Source organism: Diceros bicornis, chromosome 16 (genome assembly GCF_020826845.1).
Source record: "Diceros bicornis minor isolate mBicDic1 chromosome 16, mDicBic1.mat.cur, whole genome shotgun sequence".
NCBI classification, from domain to species: Eukaryota; Metazoa; Chordata; class Mammalia; order Perissodactyla; family Rhinocerotidae; genus Diceros; species Diceros bicornis.
The window spans coordinates 10,582,266-10,599,558 of record NC_080755.1 but is presented as its reverse complement, the minus strand read 5'-3'; the positions used below and the strand labels follow the sequence as shown (position 1 = coordinate 10,599,558).

The 17,293-nt window shown below is 37.5% G+C and overlaps 1 protein-coding gene across 19 annotated transcripts in view; it reads left to right on the top strand.

Annotated features, from left to right (window-relative positions):
- Window positions 1-552: 552 nt before the first annotated feature.
- Window positions 553-17,293, top strand: part of LOC131415265 (nucleoporin SEH1) — a 162,328-nt gene continuing 145,587 nt past the window's right edge. For 8 of the 19 annotated variants that reach the window (XR_009222387.1, XM_058556739.1, XM_058556737.1 and 5 more), the window contains exons 1-5: window positions 553-742; window positions 4,152-4,202; window positions 6,639-6,785; window positions 10,772-10,983; window positions 16,740-16,838. Coding sequence is in view for 18 of the 19 variants with exons in the window: in XM_058556739.1 (XP_058412722.1) it covers window positions 632-742; window positions 4,152-4,202; window positions 6,639-6,785; window positions 10,772-10,983; window positions 16,740-16,838 (620 nt within the window). In the remaining variant the exon portion in view is untranslated. The remainder of the gene's footprint in view (window positions 743-4,151; window positions 4,203-6,638; window positions 6,786-10,771; window positions 10,984-16,739; window positions 16,839-17,293) is intronic. The other 11 variants (XM_058556752.1, XM_058556751.1, XM_058556754.1 and 8 more) reach the window with 7 other exon arrangements.

The window sequence follows — 17,293 nt, the reverse complement described above, 5'->3', positions numbered from 1 at the left end:
TGACGACTTCCTATCCTTTCCCCCTTCTCTCTCCCTCACCATACCTGCCCTTAGACTTCCATCGCCTTTCTTTCACTTTCTCCCTCTTAACTCCATTCCACCTGTCTCCACTTTTTGGCTACTGAGCCTGGACTGCTTACTCATTTCTCAAGCCTCTCTCCATCCTTCTTTCATCCTTAGTTGTCCCAGCAAAGCTCCGTTTCTGACCAAATCCACGTCTGTCTTCCCTACTTGCTCCGAGCATTCAGCCTATGTCTCGGGGGAAAAACAACAAAACGCTGACTGAAACTGACTCAGGGTCGAGGACTGTAGATGGCACTTTTAACTTTCTCATTTTTCTCACTTCAACAATGAGTTCCTTTAACTTTCACTAAAGCACATCAAAACCCACGCGGCCAACAACAGCCGCTGTCCACCACACTACTCCTCTTAGCGGCGCAGACGCAGTCGGCCCCGCGTCCTGGCGCAAGACAGGCCGAGGGGCGGGGCTCGGCGCGGGGCCGCGCGGAGAGCACGCGCCGTGCGCGCCCTGGCGGTGGGGGTCCCGGTGAGCTGCATTCCGCACGAGCCGCGGGCGCCCTCTTTGGAGGCGGGAGGGGCAGACGCAGGAGGCGCGGGCCCGGCGGAAGCCATGTTTGTGGCGCGCAGCATCGCGGCGGACCACAAAGATCTCATCCATGATGTCTCGTTCGATTTCCACGGGCGGCGGATGGCGACCTGTTCCAGCGACCAGAGCGTCAAGGTGGGCGCGGACCCTTCGGGCGGGGCCGAGCCCGGAAGCAGAGGGAGTAGGAATGTGCGCGTCCTGCTGTCGGTGCGGAGGGACCGGCGCGGAGGAGCGCGTGGAAAGGGGACTACTCCCGATTTTGAGGCGCCCCGCCACTCATAAGGCCTGGATCCAAAAGGGTTGGGCAAGCCCAGGCCTGCTGGCCTGCTACGCCATCCTCGCCCCTGTATTGTGGGGTCACAGCCGCTCTTGGAGGCCGCCCTGCCGTGCGCCTGCGCAGAGCGGCGGGGCGGGTGGCCGTCGTGCCTACGTGCGCGCTCCCGCCGCCGGGGGGGGTGGGTTGCTGGGAGCACGCGGGGTTCCCGCGCACGCAGAGTCCGGTCCTTTGGGTGCCCCGGCGAGGTTAATGCCCAGTAGGGGTTTGTCAGACCGCGCAGTTTTTGGCGTAGCTAACCTGACTTGCCGCCCTTGTTCGGGGAGAGGACTTTGCCTGGGGACTTGTAGTGCGGTCAGGTCGCGGCGTGTGTCTCAAGTGCTGAATGTCTCATCCCACCTAGGGAGATTGTTCTTGTGTTCAGTAGAAAGCTCACCTTGTTTTGCATGAATAATACAAATCCATTTACATTCAATGAAGTTCTCTACTTGTTATCGAGGAATTGGAGTGTTTGATTCTTGAAGTTCGTGTACACATCTGTAGACTGCTCTGACAAGCCGAATTTCCATGATATGAGATAATATTTGGGATTTAGGAACCTCGGAGATTTAAGGTAAACGATAATAGACTTGAAGATGAAAACTGGAGTGTGGATTATTTGCATTCTCCAAAATAACTGAAAATCTGAAGGATGATTTTTACTCCTTGTTTTTCACAGTCAGGTTTGATACCAGCGATCCCTGGAAGATAGTTATTATAACAACTAGTTTTCCCTTTTGAAAAAGAGTCGTGCCGCCTAATCCGTCAAATAGCTATATAGGGTTGTAATATGTAAAAGGTTTAGAATCACTTTCTTTAAAATTTCTTTTTATTGTGGTAAACTAACCATTTTTAAGTGTACATTGCAGTTCAGTGGCATTAAGCACATTTACTTTGTTGTGCAACCGTCACCACTATACATCTTTAGAGCTTTCTCTTTATCCTAAACTGAAACTCTGTACTCAATAAATCCCTCTTCCCGGCTGCCCCCAGCCACTGGTCACCTCTAATTCTTTATAAATTTGACTATTCTGGGTACCTCATATAAATGGAATCATACAATATTTGTCCTTTTGTGTCTGATTTATTTCACTCACCATGATATTTTCAAGGTTCATCCATATTTGTAGCGTGTATCAGAATTTCATTTTAAAGATTGAATAATTTTTTATTGTATGTGTACACCACATTTTGTTTATCCATTCATCCATCCACCTTTTGGCTATTGTGAATATCACATTAATTAATGTATGTTAACTGAATAGGCCATACATTTTTTTTCGTTATCCACTCATTACTGAATCTTTTAGTAGATCTTTCAGTTTGTAGGTTTTGTCTGTCAGATGTATGTTGCAATGAAAATGTTCATTAATTTAGCTTTTTCTATATTTAGGATTATTTCCTTAGGTTCATTCCTGCGGAGAAATTAGTGAATATTTTAAAAGCTTTTGAGAAGAATTGGTAAATTGCCTTTTTGGAGGTTGTACTATTTTACACTACCTGTGAGAGTATTGATTTGATAGCACTGTTGTTTCTGTCGGGCGTTATCATTACATTTTTTTCTTTAATTTTTTTTATTGTGGTAAAATACACATAACATAAAATTTGCCGTCTTACCTAGTTTTAAGTGTACAGTTCAGTGATATTAAGTACATTCATAGCTTTGTGCAGCCGTAACCACCATCCATCTCCAGAACTTTTTCATTTTGCAAAACTGAAACTCTGTACCCGTTAAACAGTTTCCCATTCCCTCATTCCCCCATCCCCTGTCTCTTGGCAACCACCATTCTACTATGTGTCTCTATGAATTTGACTACTCTAGGTACTTCATATAAATGGAATCATACAATATTTGTTTTTTTTTTTCACTTAGCATAATGTCTTCAAAGTTTGTACATGTTGTAGCACTGGTCAGAATTTCCTTCATTAATGTTGAATATTCCATTGTATGTATTGTGTATGCCATATTTTGCTTATCATTCATCTGTCGATGGACTTGGGTTGTGTGTATGTTTTAGCTGTTGTGAATAATGCCACTATGAATGTGGGTGTACAACTGTTTCTTTGAGACCCTGCTTTCAACTCTTTTGGGTATATCCTCAGCAGTGGAATTCCTGCAGCATGTGGTAATTTTAATTTTTTTTTTGTTGAGGTCATAATAGTTTATAACATTGTGAAATTTCAGTTATACACCTAATTTTAGTTTTTATAGGAGTTGCCATACTATTTATTATTACATTTTTAAAATGTAATATATAAATGTAAATAAATAAATGTAAATTAAAATGTCGTCTTATTATTGTAATCTATATTTTTCATGGGTAGTAAGGTTTGATATTTTGCTTTTGTTTGTTACATGTACAGTTGGTTCTCATTATTTGCAAATTCTGTATTTGTGAATTCGCCTACCCTCTAAAATTTATTTGTAACCTCAAAATCAATACTCACGATTATTTGCCGACATGAGCAAAGTGGCAGAAAATTGGAGTTGCCTGATGTGCGCATTTCCAGCTGTGGTCTGCCCTCTTATTTTGGCTCTCATACTGTAAACAGGTGTCCTTCTTATTGTTTATTTAGCGCCACATTTTTCAAATTTTTGTTCTTTTTGTTGGTGATTTTGCTGTCTAAAATGCTCCTCAAGTGTAGTGCTGAAATGCTCCCTAGTGTTCCTAAGTGCAGGAAGGCTGTGATGTGCCATATGGAGAAAATACATGTGTTGGGGAAACTTCATTCAGGCCTGAGTTATGTGCTGTTGGCTGTGAGTTCAATGTTAATGAATCAGTAACATATACTAAATAAGGTGTCTTTAAACAGATACATAAAACAAGGTTAAGTATTGATTGGTTGACAGATATGTTGTGACCAGAGGCTCCTGTGAATCTTGCCTTGTATTTCCCCTAGGAGCAGTGGTTCAGTATTGGCTAGTCCTGTGTTCACAGCAACATTATAGAACATAACTGCTACAAATACCAAGACTTGCTGTAACTGTAGTTGTCTCTGTTACATAATAGAGTGCAGATTCCTTGACCCCTTGGTACTTAGTTCACCGTCTGACACATCAAAGGTTCTCAATAAATATTTGATTGAATGAATAAATGTTTACCTACTGGTTGTATTTTTTGTGAATTTATGTTCACCTCCTTTGCCCTGATACTGATTCAGTCTTAATGTTTTTCATATTAATTTGTAGGAATTCTTTGTATAAAATATCTGTCCTTTATTTTCTTATAGGTCTGGGATAAAAGTGAAAGTGGAGATTGGCATTGTACTGCTAGCTGGAAGGTTAGTATTTATTTTTACAGTGATTTGAAAATACTGAAATATTCACTATTTGGTAGCATCAGTGACTTGCTCTTCAGCTTTGAGAGAATTATAAAATTTATACTTTACCTAAAAAGATATTTTACCTTTTTTCACTATTAAAGTAACAGAAATACACTTCAGAAAATTTGAGAGTAAGAAAATTTGTAATTCCATAGCATTCTAACATAACTTTTTAGCATTTCAGTATTTCTTGACTTTTTCCTTTACATGTTTTTGATAGTTATGATGTTTTACACATAGTTTTATATAGTTTTATTTCTTGCTTTTTTTTAAACAGCTTTAGTCAGGTAGAATTTTACATACCGTAAGAGTCATCAATTTTAAGTGAGTTTTAGTAAATTTATACAGTTGTGCAACCATCACCACAATCTAGTTTTAGAGCGGTTCCGTCAACCCTGAAATTTCCCTTGTGCCCATTTGGAGTCAATCCCCATTCCCCTCCCAAGCCCCAGGCAACCACTGAACTGTTTTCTGTCACTGTAGTTTTGCCTTTTCTAGACATTTCATATGAATGGAGTTCTACAGTATGTAGTTCTTTGTGTCTGACTGTTTTACCTTAGCATGTTTTTGAGGTTCGTCCATGTTGTGGCATATGTCAGTAGTTTGATCCTTTGTAATGCTCTATAGTATTCCATTGTATAAATAGAGCCACATTTTGTTTATTCATTCACCAGTTGATGGACATTTGAATTGTTTGCAGTTTTTGGAGATTATGAATAATGCTGTTATGAATATGCCATACAAATCTTGGTGTGGACATACGTTTTCATTTCTCTTAGGTAGATACCTAGGAGTGGAATTGCTGGCTTGTATGTGTTTTAGCCTTCTAAGAAACTGCCAAACTCTTTTCCAAATTGCCTATACCGTTTTATATTCCCACCAGCAGTATATGAGGGTTCCATTTTCTCTACATCCTCCCCTGTACTTGATTGTCTTTTTTGATTATAGCCATCTTATTGAATGTGAAGTGGTATCTCATTGGGTTTTGATTTCTATGCCCTTAATGACTAATGATGTTGATTATGTTTTCATGTGCTTATTTGCCATTCATATATCTTCTTTGATGAAGTGTCTGTCCAAATCTTTTGCCTCCCCCCCATTGTTAATTGAGGTGAGAGTCACACAGTGTAAAATTAATCATTTTAAAGGAAACAATTCAGTGGCATTTACTACATTCACAATATTGTACAACTGCTACCTCTGTCTGGTTCCAAAACTTTTTTATCACTCCCACAGGAAACCCCTATTTCTTGCTTTTTAGTTTAACAACATTTTTATAAGTCCTTTGTTAGCAATATATTTACACTGTTTTGCTTAACTGATGGATATTTAGGTTGTTTTCTTTTTATTGTGATGAACAGCTTTGTGCAGTCCTTATTCTTTAGTTAGATTGCACTTTACTGGGAATCTAACATTTAACAAAATCTCACTACCCTAGTGCATTTTTTACCTAATAGCTTATATAAATAAGAATTAAAGGTGAAACAAAAAGACTGGACAAAACAAAGGATAAAAAATAAGGGTGCAGAGTTTACCTTTGGATGATGACATTGTTACTGTGTAGAAATTATTATGTTATGAAAATATTCTGAGATTGTTGAGTGTAAATGTGTTAGATATACAGAAGTGTGAAACAGATTTTGTAAACGTGATTGGTGGACTGATGCTTGTTGTCATGCAGTATTTTTACTGGAAAGCACAAATGAAATTGTTTATGGGAAATGCTTTAAGATCTTTCCATCTTTTTTTCCAACATGAAGAGTTGAAGAATAGTAATTTGACATTTTTCATATATAAAGCTAATGCTACTGAGCTTTAAATTACTTTCTCAGAATATTAGGATTTGGGCTTCTCTGTATTTGCTTACTCGTTCTCTCTTTTTCCTAGAGTAGTCCATTGTCTACCCAGATACCAATTAGAATCATTTAAGCATTTCGTTGCTAGAGTTTCTGTATAGTACTGTTAGGCTTTTGCAGCAAATAATTTTGGTTAATCTTATTATTTTGTTAGTTGGATGTTTCCTGTGGAGAGAATCTGCAAGTGAAAAAATAGTGGACTGGTAGAATCTCTGTTTAAAGCCTTGGTCAGGCTAAACTTTGAAGCAAGTCTCTAACTATTAGCACTGAAAGAGGTCAATCTAGCTGGATTTTTCTTTATTAGTAAAATGTTAGAAGAACTTGACTCCAGAAGGGCTGCAATCCTAATTATAGACTATCTTGTAAAAGTCAGAAAGTTCTAAAATTTAACTTTTTATTTAAATGTTAAATTGAATAGTTTTCTCCTCTTATTGAAGTAAAAATATCTGTATTTTATTTCTTCATATAGAACCTTTTATGTGTGAAATATGGGTAAACTTAGTTTTCTTTCTTTTTTTTTTTTTTTTTCATTCATCAGACACATAGTGGATCTGTGTGGCGTGTGACATGGGCCCATCCTGAATTTGGACAAGTTTTGGCTTCCTGTTCCTTTGACCGAACAGCTGCTGTATGGGAAGAAATAGTAGGAGAATCAAATGATAAACTGCGAGGACAGAGTCACTGGGTGCGACATTTGTTAGTTTTGGGGGGGAGGGTGCGTGAGCATCCAAGGAGCATTAGTCTTTCCAAAAACACTTCAGGTACTTGGTAAGATGTTACCACTCCCCTCTATAGTTAGCAGTTCCGTTTTTCTTTCTTCCATGTTTTTCTCCTACTTGTTTATTTAATGTTGTTTTGGGCCTGAATTGGTATTCAGGAGCACCCATGGCATTGTTTAATTGTAACTTTAATGATGAATCCAGAGTATTTGCTTTGTCATAGAGTACCCTCTAAAATCTTTTAAAAATTGTTTTTTGTCTTTTATGGTTACCTTTGCTTTTTTACAAAATAACAGTCTTCTTCATCTGCCTCTACCTTAACTCCAGCTCTGCCCTGATTGGATGTTTGAATTTAGGCAAGAACGTAATGTATGAGCTGGTCAAGTTCCTCATCTCTAAAGAGAATTAAACTGATTACCTTTAAGACCCATTCCAATGTTTTCTTTTTTTCCTCTTTATTTTTTGTAATATATAATTAGGCACAAAGTATAGAATGAAAAAAGTACAAAAGAATGTATACAGTGAGAACTTCCTCCTCTTCCCTGGCCACACAGTTCTCTCCCTGGAGGCCACCTCTATTACAGGTTTTTTGTGTATCCTACTGGATTTATTCCATCCTTTTACAAGAACATACATACAGTGTTTTCTTCTCCATTCCTACCAGTCCTCCGCACCTCTCCCGACACTAATGCTTGCATGTTGTCAATACTGTTCTTTTTTTCTGCTGCATTTTTTTTATTGTGGTAGAATATATATGACATAACATTTATCATTCTAACTGTTCGTAAGTGTACAATTCCGTGGCATTAGTTACATTGACAAGGATGTGTACACATCGCCAATACCTATACCAAAACTTTTCATCATCCCCAACATAAACTCTCTACCATTAAATAGTACCTCCTCCTACCTCCTCCTTCCGCCTCCCCCAGCCCCTGGTAACCTCTATTCTACTTTCTGTTTCTATGAATTTGACTACTCTAGATACCTCATATAAGTGGAATCATGCCGTAATGTTCCAGTGTCTGGCTTATTTCACTAAGCAGAATGTTTTCAAGGTCCATGCAAGTTGTAGCATATATCAACTTCATTCCTTTTGTGGCTAAATAATATTCTGTTGTGTTTATGTGCCATATTTTGTTTATCCAGTCATCTGTGGATGGACAATTGGGTTGTTTTCACCTTTTAACTATTGTAAATAATGCTACTGTGAGTATTGGTGTATAGGTACCTTGTGTTCAGTTCTTTTGGATATATACCCAGGAGTAGAATTGCTGGCTCATGTGGTAGTTCTGTGTTTAACTCTTTGGGGAACTGCTAAACTGTTTCCCACAGTGGCTGCACCATTTTACACTCCCACTAGCAATGCGTGAGGGTTCCAGTTTTTCCACATCCACACCAGTGCTTGTTATTTCCTGTTTTTCAATTACAGCTATCCTGGTTGGTGTGAAGTGATATCTCCTTGTGTATTTTTTTTTTTTTTTGTGAGGAAGATCAGCCCTGAGCTAACATCCATGCCAATCCTTCTCCTTTTGCTGAGGAAGACCGGCCCTGAGCTAACATCTATTGCCAATCCTCCTCCTTTTTTTTTTTCCCTTTTTCTCCCCAAAGCCCTAGTAGACAGTTGTATGTCATAGTTGCACCTCCTTCTGCTTGCTGTATGTGGGATGCCACCTCAGCACGGCCAGACAAGTGGTGTGGTGGTGTGCGCCAAGAATCCGAACCCAGGCCGCCAGTAGTGGATGGCAAGCACTTAACTGCTAAGCCACGGGGCAGGCCCCCTCCTTGTGGTTTTGATTTGCATTTCCCTAATGATTTATGACATAGAACATCTTTTTATGTGCTAATTGGTCATTTGTATATCGTCTTCTTTTTTGCTGAGGAAGATTTGCTTTGAGCTAACATCCGTGCCAGTCTTTCTCTATTTTTTAGCACGTGGGCTGCCAGCACAGCGTGGCCACTAACAGAGTGGTGTAGGTCTGTGCCCAGGACCTGAACCGGGGCCACCGAATTGAAGCACGCTGAACTTGACCACTAGGCCACTGGGGCTGGCCCTGTATGTCTTCTTTAGCGAAATGTCTATTCAAGTCCTTTGCCCATTTTTTAATTGAGTTGTTTGTTTTTTTGTTGTTAAGTTGTAGGAGTTCTTTATGTATTCTGGATATTAATCCCTTATCAGATATATGATTTGCAAATATTTGCTCCCATTCTGTGAGTTAACCTTTTCACTGTCTTGACCGTGTCCTTTGATGCACAAAATTTTAAAATTTTCATGAAGTCCGATTTGTCTATTTTTTTGTTTCCTGTGTTTTTAGTGTCATATTCAAGAAATCATTGCCAAATACAATGTCATGAAGACTTTCCCCAAAGTTTTCTTTTAAGAGGATTGTAGTTTTCGCTCTTACATTTAGGTCTTTGATTCATTTTGAGTTAATTTTTGTATACGGTGTAAGGTAAGGGTCCAACTTCATTCTTATGCATGTTGATATCCATTTTTCTCAGCACTTTTTTTTTGACCAGACTGTCCTTTCCGCATTGAATAGTCTTGGCACCCTCGTTGAAAATCAGTTGACCATATATGGAGGGTTTATTTCTGGACTCGGTTGTATTCCGGTGGTCTATATGTCTCTCCTTATGCCAGTACCATTCTGTTTTAATTACTGTAGGTTTGTAGCTTGCATGCTATTCATATTGTTTTAAAATTCTTTTTTTATGATGGGAGGGGTTGGTCTTATTGCCTTGGTGCTAAGGCCTCCCTAAGGCAAACAACTGCTTAAGGGTAGGAGAGAAGGGAAATTTATAGACTAGAAGGGGTTTTTCTAGCAGTTAGTCTGAGATGGATCAGTTAGTATACTATAGGTTGGGTTTAGGAGTGGTAGCATGTAAAGGATTTTTATTTGAACTTAAAGATATATTTATTTGTATTTAGTTAAGTCAATGCTCATTAATACTTAATATTTCAGCATTTGTGTTGGTATTAATTATTCATTTGAGTTTGTAGACAAAAGTTTGCAAAGATATCTTTGAAGTTTATGGGATGTTCTTTTAGTATTGAGACTCCTTAAGATATATTTTGGTAACCCTAGACAGTAAACTGTTGATTTCTAAATTTTATTGACCTTTTTCTGTCAAAAATCATCGTATCTAGGTGCCAGAAAATAGCTTGTAAATGCTGTGTTGGAATTCTGGAATTATCATGGTGTCAGCTTTGTACCATCCCCTTGGTCTCTACTAAACAGCTACTCTTTTTTTTTTTTTTTTTTTTTTTGCGCTGAGGAAGATTTGCCCTGAGCTAACATCTGTTGCCAGTCTTCTTCCTCTTTTTGCTGAGGAAGATTCACCTTGAGCTAACATCTGTTGCCAATCTTCCTCTATTTTGTCTGTGAGCCGCTGTCACAGCATGGCCACTGATAGACAAGTGGTGTAGGTCTGCGTCCAGGAACTGAACCCGGGCTGTCGAAGTGGAGCGCGCCAAACTTAACCGCTGGGGCACTGGGGGTGGCCCCTCAACGCCTACTCTTAAAAGTGGATAGTAGTGATCCAAGTAGGGTTAACTGACATTTATGCTTGTGGGAAGAAGTTGCGTGCCTTCCGTTTTACTTAAAGAATCTTAATTCATTTAATTTACTGCTTGCAGCATACTTTGCATGACAAAACTACTTATATGAAAATTCTAATATTTTCTGGTTTAGTGACCAGTCTGCTTAAGAGAGAGTACTTATATAATTTAATAAAGTTATGTAGTCTAAGGCCAACTTTCTTCTGCCTTAAAGGGAGTAATAAGTTATAGGTCACTAATTTGTTACTGACTGCCAGCCGTGTGTGTGGTATTTTGCCAAGTGCTTTCTTGTTCAAGGTTATATATCTAGTAAATGGCAGAGAGAGCCTGCATTCTTTCTACTCTACCATCCTTTCTTTTTGTATATAATGTAAATTGTTAACTTTTTTTCAGGTTAAGAGGACAACTCTAGTGGATAGCAGAACATCTGTTACCGATGTGAAATTTGCTCCCAAGCATATGGGTCTTATGTTAGCAACCTGTTCAGCAGATGGTATAGTAAGAATATATGAGGCACCAGACGTCATGAATCTCAGCCAGTGGTCTCTGCAGCATGAGATCTCATGTAAGCTAAGCTGTAGTTGTATTTCTTGGAACCCTTCAAGGTAACCTTACACAACAAACCTCTGATAATATAATCCTAGTAAAACAAATTAGTAATTTTTAAGCTAAGCATTTGATGGCTTATTTTCTTAAAAATGTTTTTCTTAAGTAGTCATGTTTGTTATTTTAAAATATGTATGTTATGTAGAATAAAAATTCTTCCTTCTTCACCCTGTCATGTCTCTTGTCCCCCTATTTCTGCTCCACGGAAGAAGCCAACCATTGTAACTATTTTGGTGTGTACCTTCTGGGCTTTTTCCATGCATATACAAATAAATATTTAATGCATTATAAACACAAATCTATGCAAATACACCCTGATATATACTGTCATATACAAGTAGTATGTATACACACCATATATAAACCAACAGACATTTCCCTTCCTTGCAGTTTGCCTTTTTCACTTACAAATAGATTGTGGGCATTTTGTCATGTATTAGTATATCTAGTCTTACCTTATTCCTTTAACTGCTATGTATAGTGTGACTCTGTGGCTATATCATAGTTGCTTTTTATTAAAATATTTTAAAAAATTATAAGAATAATGAATCACTTGGTAAAGAAAATAATTCAAATCTAAAAGAGTATGAAATGAAAGATAAAAGTTTCTCTACCCACTAAAAACATGCTGTTAATAGCTCTGTTTTTAGATTTTAATTCTGGTAGTCCCTATTACATTTTTATTTATTTATTTATTTATTTATTTTAAAGATTTTATTTATTTTTTCCCCCCCAAAGCCCCAGTAGATAGTGGTATGTCATAGCTGCACATCCTTCTAGTTGCTGTATGTGGGACATGGCCCCAGCATGGCCCAAGAAGCGGTGTGTCGGTGCGCACCCGGGATCTGAACCCCGGGCCACCAGCAGTGGAGTGCGCGCACTTAACCGCCAAGCCATGGGGGCCGGCCCCCTATTACATTTTTAAATGATTTACTTATACCTATGTTATCTTTAAACAGTATCTATACTCGCTATATGAAAGATGAATTTAGCACATTTATAAAGCTTTCCACTTCCCAAGGTATAACTAGATAGATAACTCATTTGTGATAACGTTGATAGTTGTTTTAGTTATGTTGGTAATTATAATCTCAAATGATATATTTATATCTCTACTTATTGATTTATCAATTTTTAAACTATATTTTGATTCACTTCTCTTAAAAAGAGGAAATTAACATTTTGCTTCTACCTCACATTCACTCTTCTATTTCCTAATATTTTGATATATTGCTTTATGCTGGCAAGATTTATGATATTTATATTTACATTCTGTTAACATTTAATACATATGTAAGTATTTCATTTTTTGACTGCAAGTTGATTCTAAAAATTAAGTAGCAACCAAATTTATAATATTAGATTATGTAAATTTTCATTATAGATGCAAATGTAATCTGTTTCATGAAAACTTGTTCACACAGAATAATATGGTGTTACCGTCTGATGGAGTCTCCTTTTTCTTTCTTGATTCCTTTACTTTTGGGTTATACTTGGATGTCACAATTTTCATATCACGTGTTATCTTTAGATGTTTTTTTTCATTTTGGTGGCACACCTCTGGAAGTAATTTTTTTCCATACGTCTTAATTTTACCCCGTGTTTAATTGTAGTTGGCTAGTTTTAGAGTTCTAAGTTCCAAATGTAAGAATTTTGAAGATACTGTTCTTGAATTTTTTTAACTTAGGTGTTGTTAATGAGAAATCTGAGGTCAATCTAATGCTGGTTCTTTTGTAGGTAGCCTGTTCTTTCTGGAAGTTTTCAGAATTTTGTCTTACTACTTTGAGCTCTATTGCAAGTATATTCTTGTGATTTGTCATTTTGACACTGTGATGACTTTTGGTAGTCAGCAGAAAGTTCTGAATTTTAATGTAGCCAGATTTATCAGTCTTTCCTTTATTGTTATAGTGCTTTTCCTATTTTATTTGAGAAATTATTCCCCACCTTGAGGTTGTCAGGTGTATTCTGAAAGGTTTTTGGTTTTGCCTTTCATGTTTAGATCATTAAACCTCCTGGAATTGCTTTGTATGGTGTGAGGTAGTAGAATTCTAAAATTTAACCAAGATGTTTCTAGATATTTTTTCTTTTAAAACATTTTTGTATTAGGAAAAGTTTCAAATATACCAAAAGTAATAATAGAAGTACAGTAGACGGACCCTCACATATCCATCAGCCAGCTACAATAACTCAAAGCTCTCTCGTTTCATCTCTGTATGCCTCCCCCCCCGCAAATGGATTATTTTGAAGTAAATCCAGACATATACTATTAGGTGTTCGTCTTTTTTGATTCATCCTGCTTGATGCTTAGTGGTCCCTTTCAAAGTGAAGGTTCTTGGCTGAAATCAGGGATATCTTGATAATTTGATATTTTAGTCTCATCTGTTGTCTCTGTTCTGTCTTTCTATTCCAAAAATTGATTATTCCTGAATTTACTCTGCATTTCTTTAAAATTGGAGACTTACTACTCTGTCTTCTAGATCTCCAACTTGTACTCCAGGTATACGTCGTATCCCATCCATTGATTTGGGGTTGGGGGAGGGGAGTGGCAGTCATTTTTAATTGTGAAGAAGTCTTTTTTTTTCTCTGATTACTCCTTTTTTATACCAGTCAGTTTTTGTTACATGGATACAATGTTTCTCTGAGGATCTTAATTAAAATTTTTTCAAATTTGTGTTTCTTTCCTGAATTACAGTCAAGTCTCCTTATTTGCAGTAGTTATGTTCTATAAAGTTGCCACAACACTGAATTACCTAGTACTGAACCATTGTTCCTTGGGGAAATATAGAATTAGGTTACCATGAGCCTTTGATCACGTTTTTGTCAACTGATCAATACTTAACCTTGTTTTGTGTATGTTTCTGTTTAAAGACATCTTATTTAGCATATATTGCTGATTCATTAACGCTGAACTCAGCCAACAGCCTTAAGACACTTGCCTTAATAAGCTTTTATTTAACACAGGTATTTTCTCCATAAGGCACATCACAGCCTTCTTGCTAAGCTTAGAAACACTAGACAGCACTTCAGCACAATGCTTGGGGGCCGTTTTAAACTGAAATCACCAACACAAAGCACAAAAATGCAGAAAACATGATGATAAGTAGAATGCAAAACAGATACTTGTTTTCGGTATGAGAGGTGAAACAAGAAGGCAGAGCCTCACCTTATTCAACCTCAGTGTCATGAACATGTACGGCAGATAACTCACATTTTTTGCAGAGCTCCTCCAGGCATGTCCATGAATGACCGTGAAAGCCCCAAGTACTGGATTTTTGGGGTTACAAATAAATTTTAACAAGTAGGTCAATTTACAAATATAGACTCTGCAAATGATGAGGATCTGTTTTACTATTTTCTCACAGATCTGTTTGTATACCTTGATCTTTATCTTTCATGTTCTTTTTTTCCCATTAAGTATATGTTAGTCTTTGTTTTATCTATTTTTATTTATGAACAAGAGATTATTATGGCTAGTAGAGAAAACTGATACTGGTATTTTTCTCCTGTGAGGTGCTCTGTTTTAACAGCTCACTCTCTTACCTAGGGGGCTGGCTGAGTTTCCTCTGAGGTGGAGTGGGTTAGCAGGACTTCTTTGTAGGGCATGTAGACCAAGAGCGAGCTAGCAGGCTGGAGTACCCCTAAATTACTGAAGTAAGGAGGACTTGACTTTGGGGATAGAGCACTTTAGTGTATTTCCTTCTTCCTTGTTCCTCTCCTTGCCAGTTTTGGAGTACTACTTTATTTCAGGTTCTTACCTCTCCTATTTCAAGCTCTAATCATCTCACTAGGATCCTTCCTCAGGCTTTCTTTAGCACAGAGCTGCGTCAGCCTCCAGCCATGGAGTCTTCTGATTGCAGTTCTTTAAGTGAATCACTTCATGATTGCCTCAAGGCTCATTCCTATACTTTGTCTTTATTGCTTGGAGGCTGGAGCTAGAATTTCCTGCATACTGTTAGTGATATGGGCTCTTTTTCCCTTTGGATTTCCTCTGTCAGTCTGATCTTCTGTTTCCTGTGTTCCTGGAATTCCTCCAAATTTCTTGATTTCTAATGGCACACTTTCTGATTTCTAGCACTGTTATGGTATCATTCCTTCATCATTTCCGTGGAATCTTTGGAGGGAGGGGAAAGAGAAAAGAGATGCAGGTGATTGGTCTATATTCGGTCAGAAAGCTGGATGGTTTTTCTCACTGTTTAGTTGTGACTCATGTTTGGAAGACGGTTTAAATGTAACATCTTATTTCTGAATGTACAAATGAGGTAATTCTCTAAGCAGATTATCTGGATGTTTTATAATTTGATATAAAATTTTTTTTTACATTTACGTAAAAATCTTACGTAATAAGATTTACGTTTTCAGTAATTTTAGAATATGTTACTGTAAATGTACTTTGGGTCCTCCTTCAAATATTCAACATTATAAAAAAAAGTTATATTTATAGAACATTGAAAAAAGAAAGTTTGTGAGATATAGAAACTACTGTTGAATTTACATCTCTTTGAATGGCCAACAATTTTTATAAATAACTTATAATTTTATTACTGTAGCACTTTGCACGTTACCTAGTATTTTTCTTATATTAGGTGACTTGATTTCATTATTAGAAGCTTTACTAATAAAGCTTTGGTAATAAAGAACTAAATCTTTTTTAAAGTTTTATTTTATTTTATTTTTATTTATTTATTTTGGTGAGGAAGATTAACCCTGAGCTAACATCCGTTGGCAATCTTCCTTTTGTTTTTTTTTGGTGAGGAAGATTAGCCCTGAGCTAACATCTAACATCCTCTTTTTGCTGAGGAAGGTTGGCTCTAGCCTAACATCCATGCCCATCTTCCTCTACTTTTATATGTGGGATGCCTGCCACAGCATGGCTTGATAAGTGGTGCATAGGTCCACACCCGGGATCCGAACCTGTGAACCCTGGGCCGCCGAAGCGGAGCATGTGAACTTAACCACTACACCACCGGGCCGGCCCCTAAATCTTTTTTTTTTAATTATCACATTTTGTTTTCAGCTTTAAGAGGTTGACATATCACGTCAAGGTCAAAGGTTAAGCAAGGGTGTCATGTTTGTAGAGATATTACTTAATCTAGATGAGAGAGGCAAAGGAAATCAATATCTAGGTAATTAGTTATAGAAATAAAAAAGTTGTTTAACCTCGAGTTCACTTCAGTAGAGTTCATTCTTTTATTACTTTTCTTTTGCCTTTTTCAAAATGAAGTTGACCACATATGAGTCTAGAAAGGAGAATGACGTGTGGGGAGCATGCCTTCCTGAAGGGTGGTCTTTTTATACTTTTCTTCTTTCCATCAGGGTTTCTTCTTTTTTTGTATGAAGCACTTAAAATCTTTTTGTCATGAATTTGATCACCATAGGGCTACTTTTCATTCCATAGTTAATGACTAAATCTTTCAGGAGGAGAAATTCTAAGACCTCTTAGGTGTCTTTTTCTAATCTATTGAATGCTTGGAAACCTTTTCTTTTGGGAAAAGAGCTACTTTCTATCTCAGCTATAAGAAAATGTGGTAAAAACAATGTAAGAGGATGGTATCCTCAGTCCTCGTGTTGAGCATTCTCAAGGGCACACCCTTATAAGATGTGGCCGTGGCGGATGTGTGGCAGGGATCTAGTTGTCACGGTACTGACATGCTGACTTGTGGGTTGTAGATCTGCTTGATGACAGATTTTTTAATTCTCTGAATTAAGTGCATTAATTTTATCATCATGTAAAATAGTTTTTACTCTTCATTTCCAGCTCTCGTGCTCATTCCCCCATGATAGCCGTAGGAAGTGATGACAGTAGTCCAAATGCAATGGCCAAGGTTCAGATTTTCGAATATAATGAAAACACCAGGTCAGTACTGCTTTGGTTTTGTTATTGTTTCGAATTGTATTTAAATTTTAAAAATATTATTGCTTTATTCATTAACTGAATTATGCATTATTTGTTACATATTTACTAATTTCCTGTGCTATGCCAAGTTCTGTGCTAGGCTCTGATAATATAGAATTGAATGATACAGAAGAGAAACTAATTGATCTCCCAGTAGGTACCATCTTGCAGGGTAAACAAAAAAAATAGTGAAAAAATGGTGATGAATTTTATAAACTAGGAGAATCAGGGTGTTAACAGTTTATATATTGGGGGACGTAATCTAGTTTACAGGGTCAGGAAGGTTCACCCAGAAGAGGACCTATAGGATGAGTGAAGTTAGCCAAACAGAGAGGGCAAAAGCATTCCAAGTGGAGAAACCTGCATGTGGTAATAAGTAATAAGGCCCATGAAGAAGAGAGAGCCAATATATTTTG